At 37.2% G+C, this 15,114-nt stretch overlaps 1 protein-coding gene across 8 annotated transcripts in view; it reads right to left on the reverse strand.

Moving 5' to 3' along the window:
• The window catches only part of CCSER2 (coiled-coil serine rich protein 2), a 162,523-nt gene that overhangs the window by 120,611 nt on the left and 26,798 nt on the right, over positions 1-15,114 (reverse strand). For all 8 annotated transcript variants that reach the window (XR_001917397.1, XM_018042346.1, XM_018042347.1 and 5 more), the window contains 2 exons: positions 3,833-5,288; positions 2,516-2,712 (listed from right to left, as the gene is read on the reverse strand). Coding sequence is in view for 7 of the 8 variants with exons in the window: in XM_018042346.1 (XP_017897835.1) it covers positions 2,516-2,712; positions 3,833-5,249 (1,614 nt within the window). In the remaining variant the exon portion in view is untranslated. The remainder of the gene's footprint in view (positions 1-2,515; positions 2,713-3,832; positions 5,289-15,114) is intronic.

Raw genomic sequence — 15,114 nt, forward strand, 5'->3', positions numbered from 1 at the left:
AAAAAGGATCAGAGAATCCAAAAGTATACAATTAGTACATGACAGTAATGGGTTCTTAATTATTTGCTATACTGCCTCTCAACATACTCGGAGAAGGCAATGGCACCCCACTCCAGTACTCTTGCCTGGAATATCCCATGGATGGAGGGCCTGGTAGGCTGCGGTCCATGGGGTCTTGAAGAGTCAGACACAACTGAGTGACTTCACTTTCACTTTTCACTTTCATGCTTTTGGAGAAGGAAATGGCAACCCACTCCAGTGTTCTTGCCTGGAGAATCCCAGGGAAGGGGGAGCCTGGTGGGCTGCCGTCTATGGTGTAGCACAGAGTCGGACATGACTGAAGCGACTTAGCAGCAGCAGCAGCAGCAGCCATCAACATACTAAGTACTTTGTATGGCCCCAGGACTAGAAAACGATATCTTATACACACACACACAGTAAAAACTGTAAAGAAAAACAATACTAAACTTATTTACATGAAAATTTAAAACCATACATGATAAAGGCAACAAAAATGTATAAATAAATCTGGTAAAATACACTAATTTTGAAAAAAAGGGGCCTTAAGACAAAAGGCATAAGGAGGGTTAGAGAAGATCACTACACAATGACTGAAAGTCCAATTTACCAAGGAAACAACTCTAAACAAGTATACACCTAATAGAGTTCATTTAAAGTAAAAAAACAAAAAGTTGGTAGAATTCTAGAGAAAAATGGTAAACCCACTATCACACTCTTTTCAACTTAATTCTCCATCCTTTCTCAAACTGTCTTCCTCTTAGATCCAAAGAGAATGACACATAGACACCATTCCATTGCAAAGCACAGAATGAATATTTGTGTTGTTTACCATCTCATATACACAGGCCAAATAACCAAAAAGGAAATTCGTGAATTGTAGAGACTAATGGTCCATTCAGATATGTACTGAACTCTTCCAGAGGCTATCTCATCATTTAAGTAATAAGAATAATGAACTGTCTGAAAAATGTCCAGTACCAGGTGGCTGACTGCTGCCATCTGCTGGACTCAATGCTCATTTCAACTCCAATCCTACTCACTTAAAAAGTTCTATCTAGTAAGACAGCACGTAACACTCTTAAACTGTAATCTTTTCTGAACTTCCTTTATCTAAAAAAATAAAAGATGATGCCTCTAAATTAAGTATGTGTCCTCTCCATGTCTGTGCAATTTAATAAGCTGCTGGTAATGACCTTTATTTTTTTTTCAAATCACAGGTTTACATGGAGACAGAAAATTGCATCACCTAAAATCTTCCTGGAATTTAATATATCCACAAGGACTACCAGTTTTCCTTACAACTACTGGAAAATTGTACTTTATACATTAAGTAATCATAGAGAATAGTTTTAATCACACCAATTATGCTTTACTCACATTGCATATAATCCACATTACTAGCAATTTTTCTTAAAATATGTGTGTATAAATACATACATATATGTCTGGTTCCCTTGCCTACCAGGCACACAGGAAAATTACACTTTCTGCCCACTCAATACATAAGATTAACTTAGTTTAGTAAATTGTGAGTAAAAGGACCATATGCCATCTGCAGGACAAAGCAGTAACTGCATGTGTAAATCCTCTGTCAGTAAACTGCTTGTGTGACATCCTCATTACCAAAGGAACAAAGGGTCTCAGAAGGCCACGATGAAGCCCCAAGATCAAAGTGGCTTAGAACACCGAAGACAGCTGCCCTACAGAGTTGTCCAGACCTACAACAGACTTTGTAAGAGTAAAAAATAAACTTTCATTCTGTTAGCTCACTGCAAATTGGCATTGAGAATGCTACCACAACACAGCCTAGCCCAGTGCTTCTCAACAGCAGCACTACTGACGTCTTGGGCTGGATAATTCCTTGTTGTGGGTGTTATCCTGTCAATTACAGGATGTTAAACAGTGTCCCAGTGTCTACCCATTGTTTACCAGCAGCACTCCTCAATGTGACAAAAACATCTCTAGACACTGCCTTCCCCTACCTTGAGAAACTGAAAAATACAATATGCCTATGTGAATATATGCATGTATATTTATTTATGTAGAGCTGACCTTTGAACAACACAAGGTTAAAGGTGATGACGCTCTGCACAGTTGAAAATCCATGGTTAGCTTACAGCTGGCACCCCATATATGCTGTTCTCCACATCCACAGTTCCGTACCCACAAACCCAACCAACCACAGACTGTGCAGTACTGTGGTGTTTCTACTAGTGAAATAAATTCACAGATAAGTAGACCCTCAAAATTCAAACCCATGTTGTTCAAAGGTCAACTACATTATGAATGTATATGATACCATAATTAACTCAATCTTTATATGACACAAATATATGCTTTATTATGTATTTAAGACCAGGTATTTTGTAGACCCTTAAGAATTTCTCAGACTAGGAGAGTTAATTCATAAACTTACAAAAATCCAAACATCCCAAGTCTCTCTAATAGCAAAGTAAACAAAATGTTCCCAAATGGTACATAAATCCATACATACTATGCTGTTCATTTCGGAGGACTCATAGCTCCCAACTGGGTGGACATTTCCAATGGGCTCCAAGCCCTCTTCATCCCACATGTATGTTCCATCAGAGCTATCAGATGGAGAGAGTTCAAATGAAGAACCAGCTCTGTAATCTGTGTCTGGTGAAATCAAGTTATTTCCAGAAGCATGTTTTGAACATTCACTCCTGTCTTCAATTGAATTTTTAAGAGAGGGGGAAAAAAAGTTATTAGTTCACAAAATATAATTGTTTCAAAAATATAAGCTTTAATAAATTGATATAGCAAAAGCTGGCAAAAAAGTATTCATAATTAGTATATTCTAAATCTAAACAATAAAAAAATCAGGGTGTAAAAGCTTAAAAATAACCTACTGAAATATTTCCCAATGTATTTCATTGAGCCATCTTTAACTTCTGCAGTATTTCTGGAAATGTAAATAAAGCCTCATATTCTTTGAATATTTCCTAGGGTATTTATTTTTAAGCACTGCCCAGGAAACTCCTTACTCTGTGTTTATCATTTAATCTTGCAGTTGCTTCTTAATAAGGAAATAAATTGCTCCAGCAGTCATTCCTAACTAGAAGACCCTCAAGACAGTCAAGAGATTATACATATCTTCAGTGACAGCCTACTCCCTTGATCAGACTACATGCCTCTACCCAAACCCTCAGTTTGTTCTTTTTCAGTCCAGATGGGCAAAGAGATATATTTCCTCCAGTGTTCAGCACCAGGATTACCAAGTATAAGAAGAAATGTCAAACAGGTGCTACCTCTCTTCTCTCATTTTAAAAAAAAAAAAAAGCTCCTGCAAAAGTATAACCATTAGATTTGCAAAGCAAGAAAATCTAAGTCTTCCTTTAAAAAAATGAAAATTGTCTAGGATAAAAAAAATCCATTAGATTGGACATAACGTCTATTAGTCCATTTACCTTCGGTACAGCTTTACTCAACACACAGCAGTGATCTAGTTCCTAAGGGAAGAGATGGTTTAAAATAGGATGCCACTGATTGGAGGAAGCAGGGAAAAAAAATAATTTTGAAACAAGCAGGAATAAGCCTGTGCATGACAAAGAACAAAGGTAAGATACTACAGGGGAATGGATGTTTTATGGATGTTGTTTTAGCACGAAAAATAGGACAAGGAACAAAAGTCACAAGAACATTAAATGTTGCTCCATTCCAACTGTGTCCAGATCCACCCCTCCATGAAACTGTTAGTATTTTGAAATTAATCAGAAGATAATCCTAAGTATAAACTCAGCAATATTATCTAGAAGAAAGCAAAAAAATTAAGGACATTAATATTTACCAGAGACACTTATATCTATCCATTCATCAGTTTTACTGAAGGATTTTTCATTTTCCTTGGGGGAATCAAATATATCTTTTGGTGGTACATTTTCACACTTTTCTTCTTTGAGAGAAATTTCCTCTGGAGTTATTCTAGTTCTGTTGGAGTCTTCTATATCTATAAAATCATCACTAAAGTCTTCACTTAAATCATTCTTATCAGAAGATGACAAAGAAGACAAGGAAATATCATCCACATCATCACTCAGGTATCTAATTTTAGCATCGCGCTTTATGGTCTGGTCATTTTCTGTTCTATAACTATCATTTTCAATCAGTTCTCGGTCCTGATCCACAGCTCTGTCTTTAGCCACAAGTGCAGCGTCTTCCTCTATACAGGTGTCAGCAGGTGAATTTTTATTACCATCAACTGTGAGAGTCCCAGAAAACGGAGGTCGGCTAGATTTCAGAAGAGAGGGATGAACCATCCTATAACCGAAAGTGGAAGTTACACCCTGGCCATTTGGTAAAGCCAACTTCTTTCCACCAGCAGCATAAGGCCTATTAAATCCAAATCCTAAATGTTCATTCCCATTGAGGACTTCTGACTGCCGGGAATTTCTTGTTAGCATACTTGACCTCAGAGGCACTCTAATGGGTAGCTGTTGGTTCTGATAAGGCTTTGTAAGATCTGCAGCTCTATTGAAGGAATGTGATCTGGTTATAGATGAAGGTGGAAGGAATGAATTCTGAATGGAATGTGAAAAACTCTGTGACCTTACCATTTTTTCACAAGCAAGCGATTTGATATTATCTAGAGATTGTGCTAAGCTTTCTCCAGAACTGCCTCTGGTGGCACAGGAGTTTGCTCTAGGCCTTTGTATGCTACCAGCTGATCGGTTTCCATAAAATCCATTCAACTGAGATTTTGGAGCACTGACTGAAGCATATGAAGTCCTTCCTAACAATGTGCCTTTGGTGAATTTACCCAAATTAGATGGTCCGGACAAAGACTTTTGGTTTAACTCCTCTGTCGATGACACAAACATAGTGGATGGCTTTGCTAACTTTGACGTGAGTAGAGAAATATTTTTCAAACCTCCCTTCATCCCATTTTTATCAAACACTCCTTGAGTAGGTGCAATTTTTTCTGGATTAATTACTTTAGCATGTGAACTCTGAGTATTATTAGGCTCTTCAGGACTTTGTGCACTAAACTCATATTTATTTGCTGTTCTCCAGTTAAATGAATGGGACGATGAACAATCAGAGCCATTATTTTTGATGTAACTTTTGACGCTGCTACTCTTGGAAGTTCCCAACAAATTAACAGGTTTCCCATTTGGCATTGGCTGCAGTGTACTTCTTACAGATTTTGTTCCATACTTTGGCAACTTGGAACCCAAAAAAGTCTTGATTTGTGTTTTCTCTTCCATGAGCTATACGGTGCATTTGTTCTTAAAATTTGACAGAATCTGAGGAGACAAAAGAATAGATTAAACATTCCTAAGTAAAGATAATAACATGGATTATCACATAATATGAATGCAAATTCTTAAATAATTATATGCAGGAAAGCCCAAAAGCTACTCATGATCCCTACAGAACTCTTAATAAATACTAAATGCACTAATTAAGAACTTAATATTAAAAGAAAATAAAGAATAACCAAGTCTGTTAAATACTTTTTACATTTTAAAGCTATCATTAGGGTTATTTGTAAATTCTAATGTCTTTAAATTTTGCTTTATTTTTTAAAAATGGAGATTAAAATGAAATTTTTTTCTTTTTCCGGAAAATAAAAAGAAAATAAAGAACATCTTTATAGGCACTTGTATAAACTTGGGCTATGGATGATGACAGCAAAATCCAGAAATAATAAAAATTAGACTATAAATCTGTACAGAAAATAACACTTCTATAGCACAACTTCCAATTTCTAACCCAAATTATTTTTCTGTTTAGGAAGACTTTATTTTCTTGGGCTCCAAATCACTGCGGACAGTGACTGCAGCCATGAAATGAACAGATGCTTGCTTCATGGAAGAAAAGCTATGATAAATCTAGACAACACATTAAAGGAGAAACATCACTTTGCCAACAGAGGTCCATAGCATCAAAGCTATGGTTTTTCCAGTAGTCATGTACAGACTTGAGAGTTGGATCATAAAGAAGGCTAAGCAATGAAGAACTGATGCTTTCAAACTGTGGTTCTGGAGAAGACTCTTGAGAGTCCCTTGGACAGCAAGATCAAACCAGTCAACCCTGAAGGAAATCAACCCTAAATACTCATTGGAAGGACTGATGCTGAAGCTGAAACTCCAATATTTTGGCCACCTGATGCGAAGAGCCAACTCACTGAAAAAGACCCTGATGCTGGTAAAGACAGGGCAGGAGGAGAAGGAGGCAACAGAGGATGAGATGATGGGATGACACCATCAACTCAACGGACATGAGTTCAAGCAAACTCTGGGAGATGGTGAAGGACAGGGAAGCCTGCCGTCCATGGGGTCATAAAGAGTGACTAAACAACAACAACATCTCCTTTAAAAATAAAAATGTGTGATTTTTTTGTTGTTGTTTTTAAGCACACACGCTCTTACAAAAACTTTAAACTTTAAACTTTCATTATTAAAGTTTATGGGAAGGATGCAGATAATCCAACAGCAGCAAAAAAATTATTCTAGCATTAAGGAATAAAATGTCAGCTGTCATTTTAAACAAATATCTCAAAAGTATATCTATCCAGGAATATAAAAATACACTACAGTTAGTGCCAGAGTGAGAAGCAAAATGATTTAGTAACATTGATTAATCCATTAATCTCAACCTCTCAAGATTTATTTTAAAGGTAATTAAAAAAACAATAAAAAGGTTCAAAGTACACACAAGAGCATAAAATGAGAAACAGAGTCCTCTATCTGAGTAACTATTTACTATATTATAGTATGTGTGATGACATTACAATTGAGATTAATATTAAATATTAAAAATATTAAGATGTCCCAACAGTAACAAAAATATAATATGGCCACTATATGATCTCTGTGGTTATACAGAAATGTTATAAGACCACAGACAAGAGCAAAATTCAAATAAAAGCAAAATGCATGTCTTAGGGTCACTGATTGTTTTTAACTATGTATCTTAAGACACTGTCTTTAATTTGTTGGTTTTATTTTTTCAATTAAAAAAATCTATTCTAATTTCTGACCTTAAGAATTAGAGTTTCTAAAGTATGTACGTGTTAGTTATTAGTCATGTCAAATGTACATAGTTATAAAATCATACAAACATTTAAGTGAAAAATAATAAATAAATAAAAGATAGTGGGGTGAAACAGAATGACAGAACTTCCTAACCTCAATAATAAATAAAAGGGACATACAAAATGTGTTTGTGTGTGTGTAATTTTTCAGCCAAAAACCCACCAGCTACAATCAAACAAGAAAATGCTTAAACAAAAAATCTCTAAATTTTAAAAAGTAGTGGCCAGAAAAAGATTCCGTACAGTATGGTCGCTCCTAGCCTGATTACACTGCCTAGAAGGAGTAGTGAGAAGAAACTGGTGAGTCAGTAAAACTTGGAAACTAATCAATATCACCTAGTTTGTATGGAAAGACCTGCTTAGGCATGCCCTAGAAGAGTCCAGGAAAACATCTTCAGCACAGCTTTGAAACCTAAGCTGAAGCAGGCAGAGTGACTATTATATTAGAACAACTTTCTAAAATGTATATAGGCTTACTGATCAAATAAGCCAATATTACTCATACACAATGTTTGAGATTATGAAAATGTAAAACTGTTTAAATTGAATGACTGTTCTAACAAACATTTTATTTCAACAATAATTATGTTTATAGAAAATATATACTTAAAACATCAGCTTACAGATAATTTCCAAGAAACTTAAGTAAAGAAAAGCTTAGACAAACTAAATTAATTAATGGATAATCTTTGGCTTGCTACATCATTTCTAAGCAAGAGTACTAAACCTTTGATTACTAAGAATAATTTCAAGTCTGCATATTTTGCTTGTTGTCATATGCTACAGAAAGACTCGATCTTTGGGACATGTGAATGAACATGTTCATTTCTGTTACTTACAGAATCTGTACAGTGAATCCCATTTTTATAAAAGTAACATGATAAACAAATAAAGATATCACATAGAGATATGTGTACACCTGTATATTTAAACACAAGAAATCGTTAATAGTGATTACCACTAGGGAAGTGAGAATTTGTTGAAAAGAAGGCTTCTTTTACTGTTAATCATTATTGCTTATTGTACTTTAAATATGCCCATATATTTGCCACTTAAAATGTTTTAACCAAAAAACTGCCTTAACTTTTTTTTTAAATATATTCAGTATCAAACAAGTTCTTAAAAATTATAATAGTACATGAATATACTTAAAAAGACATAAAATAGAAGTCTGAATTAAAAAGCAGAAAAGGTTCTTTTAGTCAACAGATACCATTTCAATCTCTCCAAACTTCAACCTCAATTTAATCTGTCACATCGATTCTATCTTTAAAACTTTATACTGAATTCAGCATTTCCATTCCACAACTCTAGTTCTCACCCTCACCTCTTTCTGCATGACTATAAAGGCTTCCTCCGCTATCCAGATTTCCACTTCACTTCTATACAGACTGTCAACAGTTATTCTCTCAAAGCACAGATCTGATCATATCATTCTACAGATTAGAAACCACATGTGGCCCAGGAACAATAAAATAAAACCCAAACCCACTGTACAGAGGTCAAGCTTCTCTGTTAGGCTCCACCCTATCGCTGCAGGACTGTCCATTCAAGCCAAGATACATTCCTATCATTCCTCAAAATCTATCCTCTACTTCCTACCTTCTATGCCCTTGCTAAAGTTGTAAAAACCACTTGGAAGACCCCACCCTCCAAGTGAAACAGCACTACACTCACAAACCTTTCCAGTTAAAACTAATCCTTCATCCTCCTCTACTCCCTTCACACCACCAATAGAGCCGAGTCTGCCTTGTAACTGCATGCGTGTCTGTCTGGCCCGAAAGAAGGTATGAGGGCATATTTGGTGCCTACTATAGGAGCACAAATATGACAGGCCCTCAACTTTTAAGTAAACTCATAATCTTAGTGTAAATTAATTTAATAAATAGTAAGTCAAGACTGAAAAGTAATAATTTCATTTTGTGGTAATGGCCCTGAGGAATCCATTCAGAAGGATTCTGAGGTGAAATCTAGATTCTGCAGTAAAGAATTGTGATCAAACAGCAATATCTGCCATGAGCAGGAAAAGAGACAGCATACCTATGCCAGATGACTGCCATCCCTGTTTTCTGATAATAATCTTTACCACAAAACACACTCCACACGTACAAATCCTTTCAGGATGACCATAAGAACACCGGTAATGATAGCAGATACCAGGGCCATCCTACAAATCACTAGGGAACCACATTAATGCTTCTGTCCTCTGGTGAGTCATCTGTGAGTCAGAAAGGCCTTAATATTCCCCTGCCAGTCACGAGTAGACAAGGAACGGAACATTCTTTCACTTCTCTATACTTCTACTTGACAGTCCGAAATAGGGTAATATATGTTATCTCCCAAGAACATCTTAAGTATTAATAACTGAGAGGCACAAGTCCACAAGAAAAGCACTGTTACTAACAAAATGCTTAGGGTGCTACCACTTGGGGGAGAAAAAAAAAAAGGATTAGAACCTGAATGTACTATTTCCTACCAAGAATATTTATTGATTTCTAAATGCACAAATAATGGCAACATAAGTGATATCAATCATCTTGGACTGTGAGCTTTCTTGAGACAAAGCTAATCTGACAGCTCAGCTATAAAGTTTCCTTATTTGCTTGCATTATGAATGCCATCACTTCACTTGTTGATAAGCTAACTTCTGGTCTTCAAATACTCATGAAACTTTCTCCTATATTGGTTTATAACTTTGAAGCAGACATTGTTAGTCGGCTTCATTTTAGGAGCTGTGATACGCAGTCCCCATTAAGCAATTAAACAAGGCAGTCATAACAATTTGAAAAAGCACACGTTGACTACACAATCTAATGATATATATAATCTTCTCTGAAATACTTTACAATTGTCTTTGAGCTTTAATGTTGAACTAAGAATAATTAATGGTACAGGATTTAGAAATGTCAGAGATTTTCTGAGTTACTTTCTATAAGAGTAATCTTTTTTTAAGTACAGTACATTTAAAGTATGGTAATTCTGTGTGGTAGAAACCTGTATGTGGGTCAAGAAGCAACAGTTACAGTCCTGTATGGAACAACTGGCTGGTTCAAGACTGAGACAGCACTACGACAGGGCTCTCTGCTGTCACCCTGTTTGTTCAATCAATATGTTGAGCACATCATGAGAAATGCCGGGCTGGATGAGTTACAAGCTAGATTCAAGATAAGTGGGATTCATGTTGATATCTGGCAGAAAACAGCAAAATTCTATCAAGCAATTATCCTTTAATTATAAAATAAATAAATGAAAAGTAAAATGCATTAAAGAAAAAAAAAGATAAGCAGGAGAAATATCAACAACCTCAGATACATGGATGGATACCACTCTAATGGCAGAAAGCAAAGAGGAACTAAAGAGTCTCTTAATGAGGATGAAGGAGGGGAGTGAAAAAGCCAGCTTAAAACCAAACATTAAAAAAACTAAGATCATGACATCCGGACCCATTCAGTTCAGTTCAATTGCGTCTGACTCTTTGCGACCCCATGAATCGCAGCATGCCAGGCCTCCCTGTCCATCACCAACTCCTGGAGTTTATTCAAACTCATGTCCATCGAGTCGGTGATACCATCCAGCCATCTCATCCTCTGTCGTCCCCTTCTCCTCCTATCCCCAATCCCTCCCAGCATCAGAGACTTTTCCAATGAGAAAACTCTTCACATAAGGTGGCCAAAGTATTGGAGTTTCAGCTTTAGCATCAGTCCTTCCAATGAACACCCAGGACTGATCTCCTTTAGAATGGACTGGTTGGATCTCCTTGCAGTCCAAGGGACTCTCAAGAGTCTTCTCCAACATCACAGTTCAAAAGCATCAATTCTTCAGCACTCTGCTTTCTTCACAGTCCAACTCTCATATCCATACATGACCACTGGAAAAACCATAGCCTTGACTACACGGACCTTTGTTGGCAAAGTAATGTCTCTGCTTCTCAATATGCTATCTAGGTTGGTCATAACTTTCCTTCCAAGGAGTAAGCGTCTTTTAATTTCATGGCTGCAGTCACCATCTGCAGTGATTTTGGAGCCCCCCAAAATAAAGTCTGACACTATTTCCACTGTTTCCCCATCTATTTCCCATGAAGTGATGGGACCAGATGCCATGATCTTCGTTTTCTGAATGCTGAGCTTTAGGCCAACTTTTTCACTCTCCTCTTTCACTTTCATCAAGAGGCTTTTTAAGTTCCTCTTCACTTTCTGCCATAAGGGTGGTGTATATTGCATATCTGAGGTTATTGATATTTCTCTTGGCAATCTTGATTCCATCTTGTGCTTCTTCCAGCCCAGCGTTTTTCATGATGTACTCTGCATAGAAGTTAAATAAGTAGGGTGACAATATACAGCCCTGACATACTCTTTTTCCTATTTGGAACCAGTCTGTTGTTCCATGTCCAGTTCTAACTGTTGCTTCCTGACCTGCATACAGGTTTCTCAAGAGGCAGGTCAGGTGGTCTGGTATTCCCATCTCTTTCAGAATTTTCCACAGTTTATTGTGATCTACACAGTTAAAGGGTTTGGCACTGTCAATAAAGCAGAAATCGATGTTTTCCTGGAACTCTCTTGCTATTTCGATGATCCAGCAGATGTTGGCAATTTGATCTGGTTCCTCTGCCTTTTCTAAAACCAGCTTGAACAACTGGAAGTTCACGGTTCACATATTGCTGAACCCATTACTTCAAGGCAAACAGAGGGAGAAAAGGTGGAAGTAGTAACAGATTTACTCTTCTTGGGCTCTAAAATCACTGCGGATGGTGACTGCAGCCGTGAAGTCAGAGAGGTTTGCTTCTTGGCAGGAAAGCTATGACAAACCTGAACTGTGTGTTGAAAAGCAGAAACATTACTCTGCTGACAAATGTCCGTACAGTCAAGGCTATGGTCTTCCCAGTGGTCACATATGGTTGTGAGAACTGGACTGTAAAGAAGGCAGAGCACCAAACAATTGATGCCTTCAAACTGTGGTGCTGGAGAAGACTCCTGAGAGTCCCCTGGACAGCAAGGAGATGAAACTAGTCAGTCTTAAGAGAAATCAACCCTGAATACTCGTTGGAAGCACTGATGCTGAAGTTGAAACTGGAGTATTTTGGTCATCTGATGCAAACAGCCAACTCAATGGAAAAGTTTCCTGATGCTGGGAAAGATTGAGGGCAGAAAGAGAATGAGATGGCTGGATGGCATCACCAATGAAACGGACATGAACTTGAACAAACTTTGGGAGATGGTGAGAAACAGAGAGGCCTGGCATGTTGTAGTCCACGGTGTCGCTAACAGTCACACAACTGGGCAACTGAACAACAAATTCACATTTAAAAGAATTTCCAAAACTACTTATAAATTCCCTATTTAAAAACCTGTAAAACAAAGTTTTTTGCTTTCATAAGGAACCAATCCACAACTGGATGGGAGAGGAAAAGCAGGAGCCAATATCACTGAGCACTTATACGACAGGTACCATCCTGATCACTTTGTCCCTGTTAACTGCTTGATCACCCTAATATTATAAGGTGGTAGAGTTCATCCTATTTTAAACAGATAAACCAAGATTCAGAAAAGCTAAAACATTTATCCAAAGTCACAAGTTCAGAAATTACTGAAGAGAATCCAGGTTCACATCCACTTGACTTCAGGATCCATGCAGACTGCCTTCCGGACAAAGGCATGAATATTCTGAGTTTACTGACAGCTTGGGACAGAGCGAAGGAACTGGACAGTGGAGGTTAGAGGAGAAGCATGAAGACTGCAAAGAATGTAGGTAATGATTAAAGAAGTTTTTGCAGAGAAACAAGTAAGAGCTTTCAGTTTTTCAAATTCCTTCCATATCCATTACCCTATCATCAGAGGAACCACCTACTCAAATTCTTTTTTTAGTTTTTCCAGTAGCTTTTTAGAAGGTATGAATTCGAATGCATTTCAGGGCTTTTACATAGGCATAAATTAATTCCAGAGTCCAAGAGCAATTAACTGAACAACAATGCTGATGACTACATGCCCCTACCAGTCAATTCTGGAAACTTGCTTTCACATTCAGATAACTACATCTTAAGTTTTAAAAAGAATTTTTTTTTTTTTTACCTTGTGTCACTCAACCAAATCCCCTTCTCCCTTGTTTTTTTCTGGCTGTCATCTATGTCAAGTTGATTCAAAGACTTGATTACAGCAATTAAATAAGCAAAAATGGCATCCTCAAAAATAAAAGTTTAAAACAATACAACTTCATTCCAGCTTCTTCATGGCTTTAAAGAGTGCACACCAAGCTCAACACAAAACTCCAGTTTTTTTAAGTCAAGCTGAACTTTTTGTCCTCAAGCTACAACTTTTTCTCAGGCAGATGGGGATCAAAGCAACTTGGGATTCAAAGTCTCAAAATGAATTTGTGGTTTAGAAACATTAAATGATGTTATTAAAAGTAGATTCTAAGTATATTACTTCCTGAAAATCAAATTTAAGGAACAAAGAGAATACTAGTAGGTAAAAAAGAACTAACTGCAAGCTCCTTTGGCCAAACCACAAAAGTTCTCTCTCCAAATTTTACTATTCAGTTCAGATAAAACTCAATAACTGCATAGGGTACCCAAATGAAGGTGGACTCCTACTTCTTATCAACAAGCCAAGAAGCATTCCTCAGACCACTCCAGGTTTATGTTCCTTTCACTGAAGACCAAGTTCTTTGAGAATACAAACTATGCCTTTCACTCATTTGTTTCCTCACTGTGGTCTTAGTAAGGAAATTAAGTGGCTGGCACATAAGTGGCATTTTATAAATGCAGGTTGAAAGCAAGAAAAGCATATTCCTTAACAGTGACTTTCTGAGAACTATGTTAGTTTTACCTCAAATCAACAATATAAACATCTATGTGTATAAAACATAACACAACGCGACACAAATATAAGCTTCTATTAATAAACTCCTACTTTCCTAGGTAGAACAGGTACCCAAATTCGTGACACTAGCTTTTTGCTCCACCCCTCCTCAAACCACACTTTGTTATTAAACCCAGTAAAGCAGCCAATCTCTTCCTTGATAGCTTTCTTTTTAAGAATTTATTCCAGTTTGGAATCTCATTCCTAATCCATACCCATGCACACCTAACTCTTCGCTTTTTTCCAAGGAACCTAAAACTTTTGGCCTAAAACCTCTTTAAAAAAAATAAATTACAAAAGAAATGGGATGACACAATCAGTCTTAGTCTGATTGTGCTCTTTAAATGCTGACTCTGTGTGTGACTTAATTACAAAGTATTTGAGATAATTACTCTACAACTTTTAATAGAAGTAGGATAGTCATATTTTAACTTTTTTTTTTCCTTTGGCCACACAGCTTGTTGGATCTTAGTTCTCCAACCAGGGATCGAGCCCACATTCCCTGCCGTGGAATTGCAGAGTCCTGACCACTGGACTAGCAGGGAACTCCTGTAACATTTTCAAAAAGTAAAAATCCTCAAGCTAGTTAATAGCATTTAATCAATCTCCTGAGGTATTGGCACTCCCAATTTTCTTGATTTGGCAAAAATCAGAATGATTAAGGTTAGGTATAGTATTTGCATAATATAAGAGCAATCTTATTGTGCTTAGGACTAACACAATTCAGCTTCTTCCTCTGCAAGGAAGCCTCACTTATATCACTGCATACCTCCACCTCAGATTACTACAACACATTTTTATTAAGCATCAATGAGACAAGATAAGGCATATAGGTTAAGATATACGCCTGCCAGGGGGAGCTTAAGCTCTGGCAAAGGAAGGAAAGTTTTCATCATGGCAACAACTTAGAACACATTAATTCAGTCATCAAACATGTATTGAAAGCCTTTATAAAGACTTCCCTAGTGGCTCAGATGGTAAAGCATCTGCCTGAAATGCAGGAGACCCGCGTGAAATGCAGGAGACCCACGTGAAATGCAGGAGACCCGCATTCAATCCCTGAGTCGGGAAGATCCCCAGTGGCAAACCACTCCAGTATTCTTGCCTGGAAAATTCCATGGACAGAGGAGCCTGGTGGGCTATAGTCCATGGGGTTGCAAACAGTAGGACACAACTGAG

Source organism: Capra hircus, chromosome 28 (genome assembly GCF_001704415.2).
Source record: "Capra hircus breed San Clemente chromosome 28, ASM170441v1, whole genome shotgun sequence".
Classification (NCBI taxonomy): Eukaryota; Metazoa; Chordata; class Mammalia; order Artiodactyla; family Bovidae; genus Capra; species Capra hircus.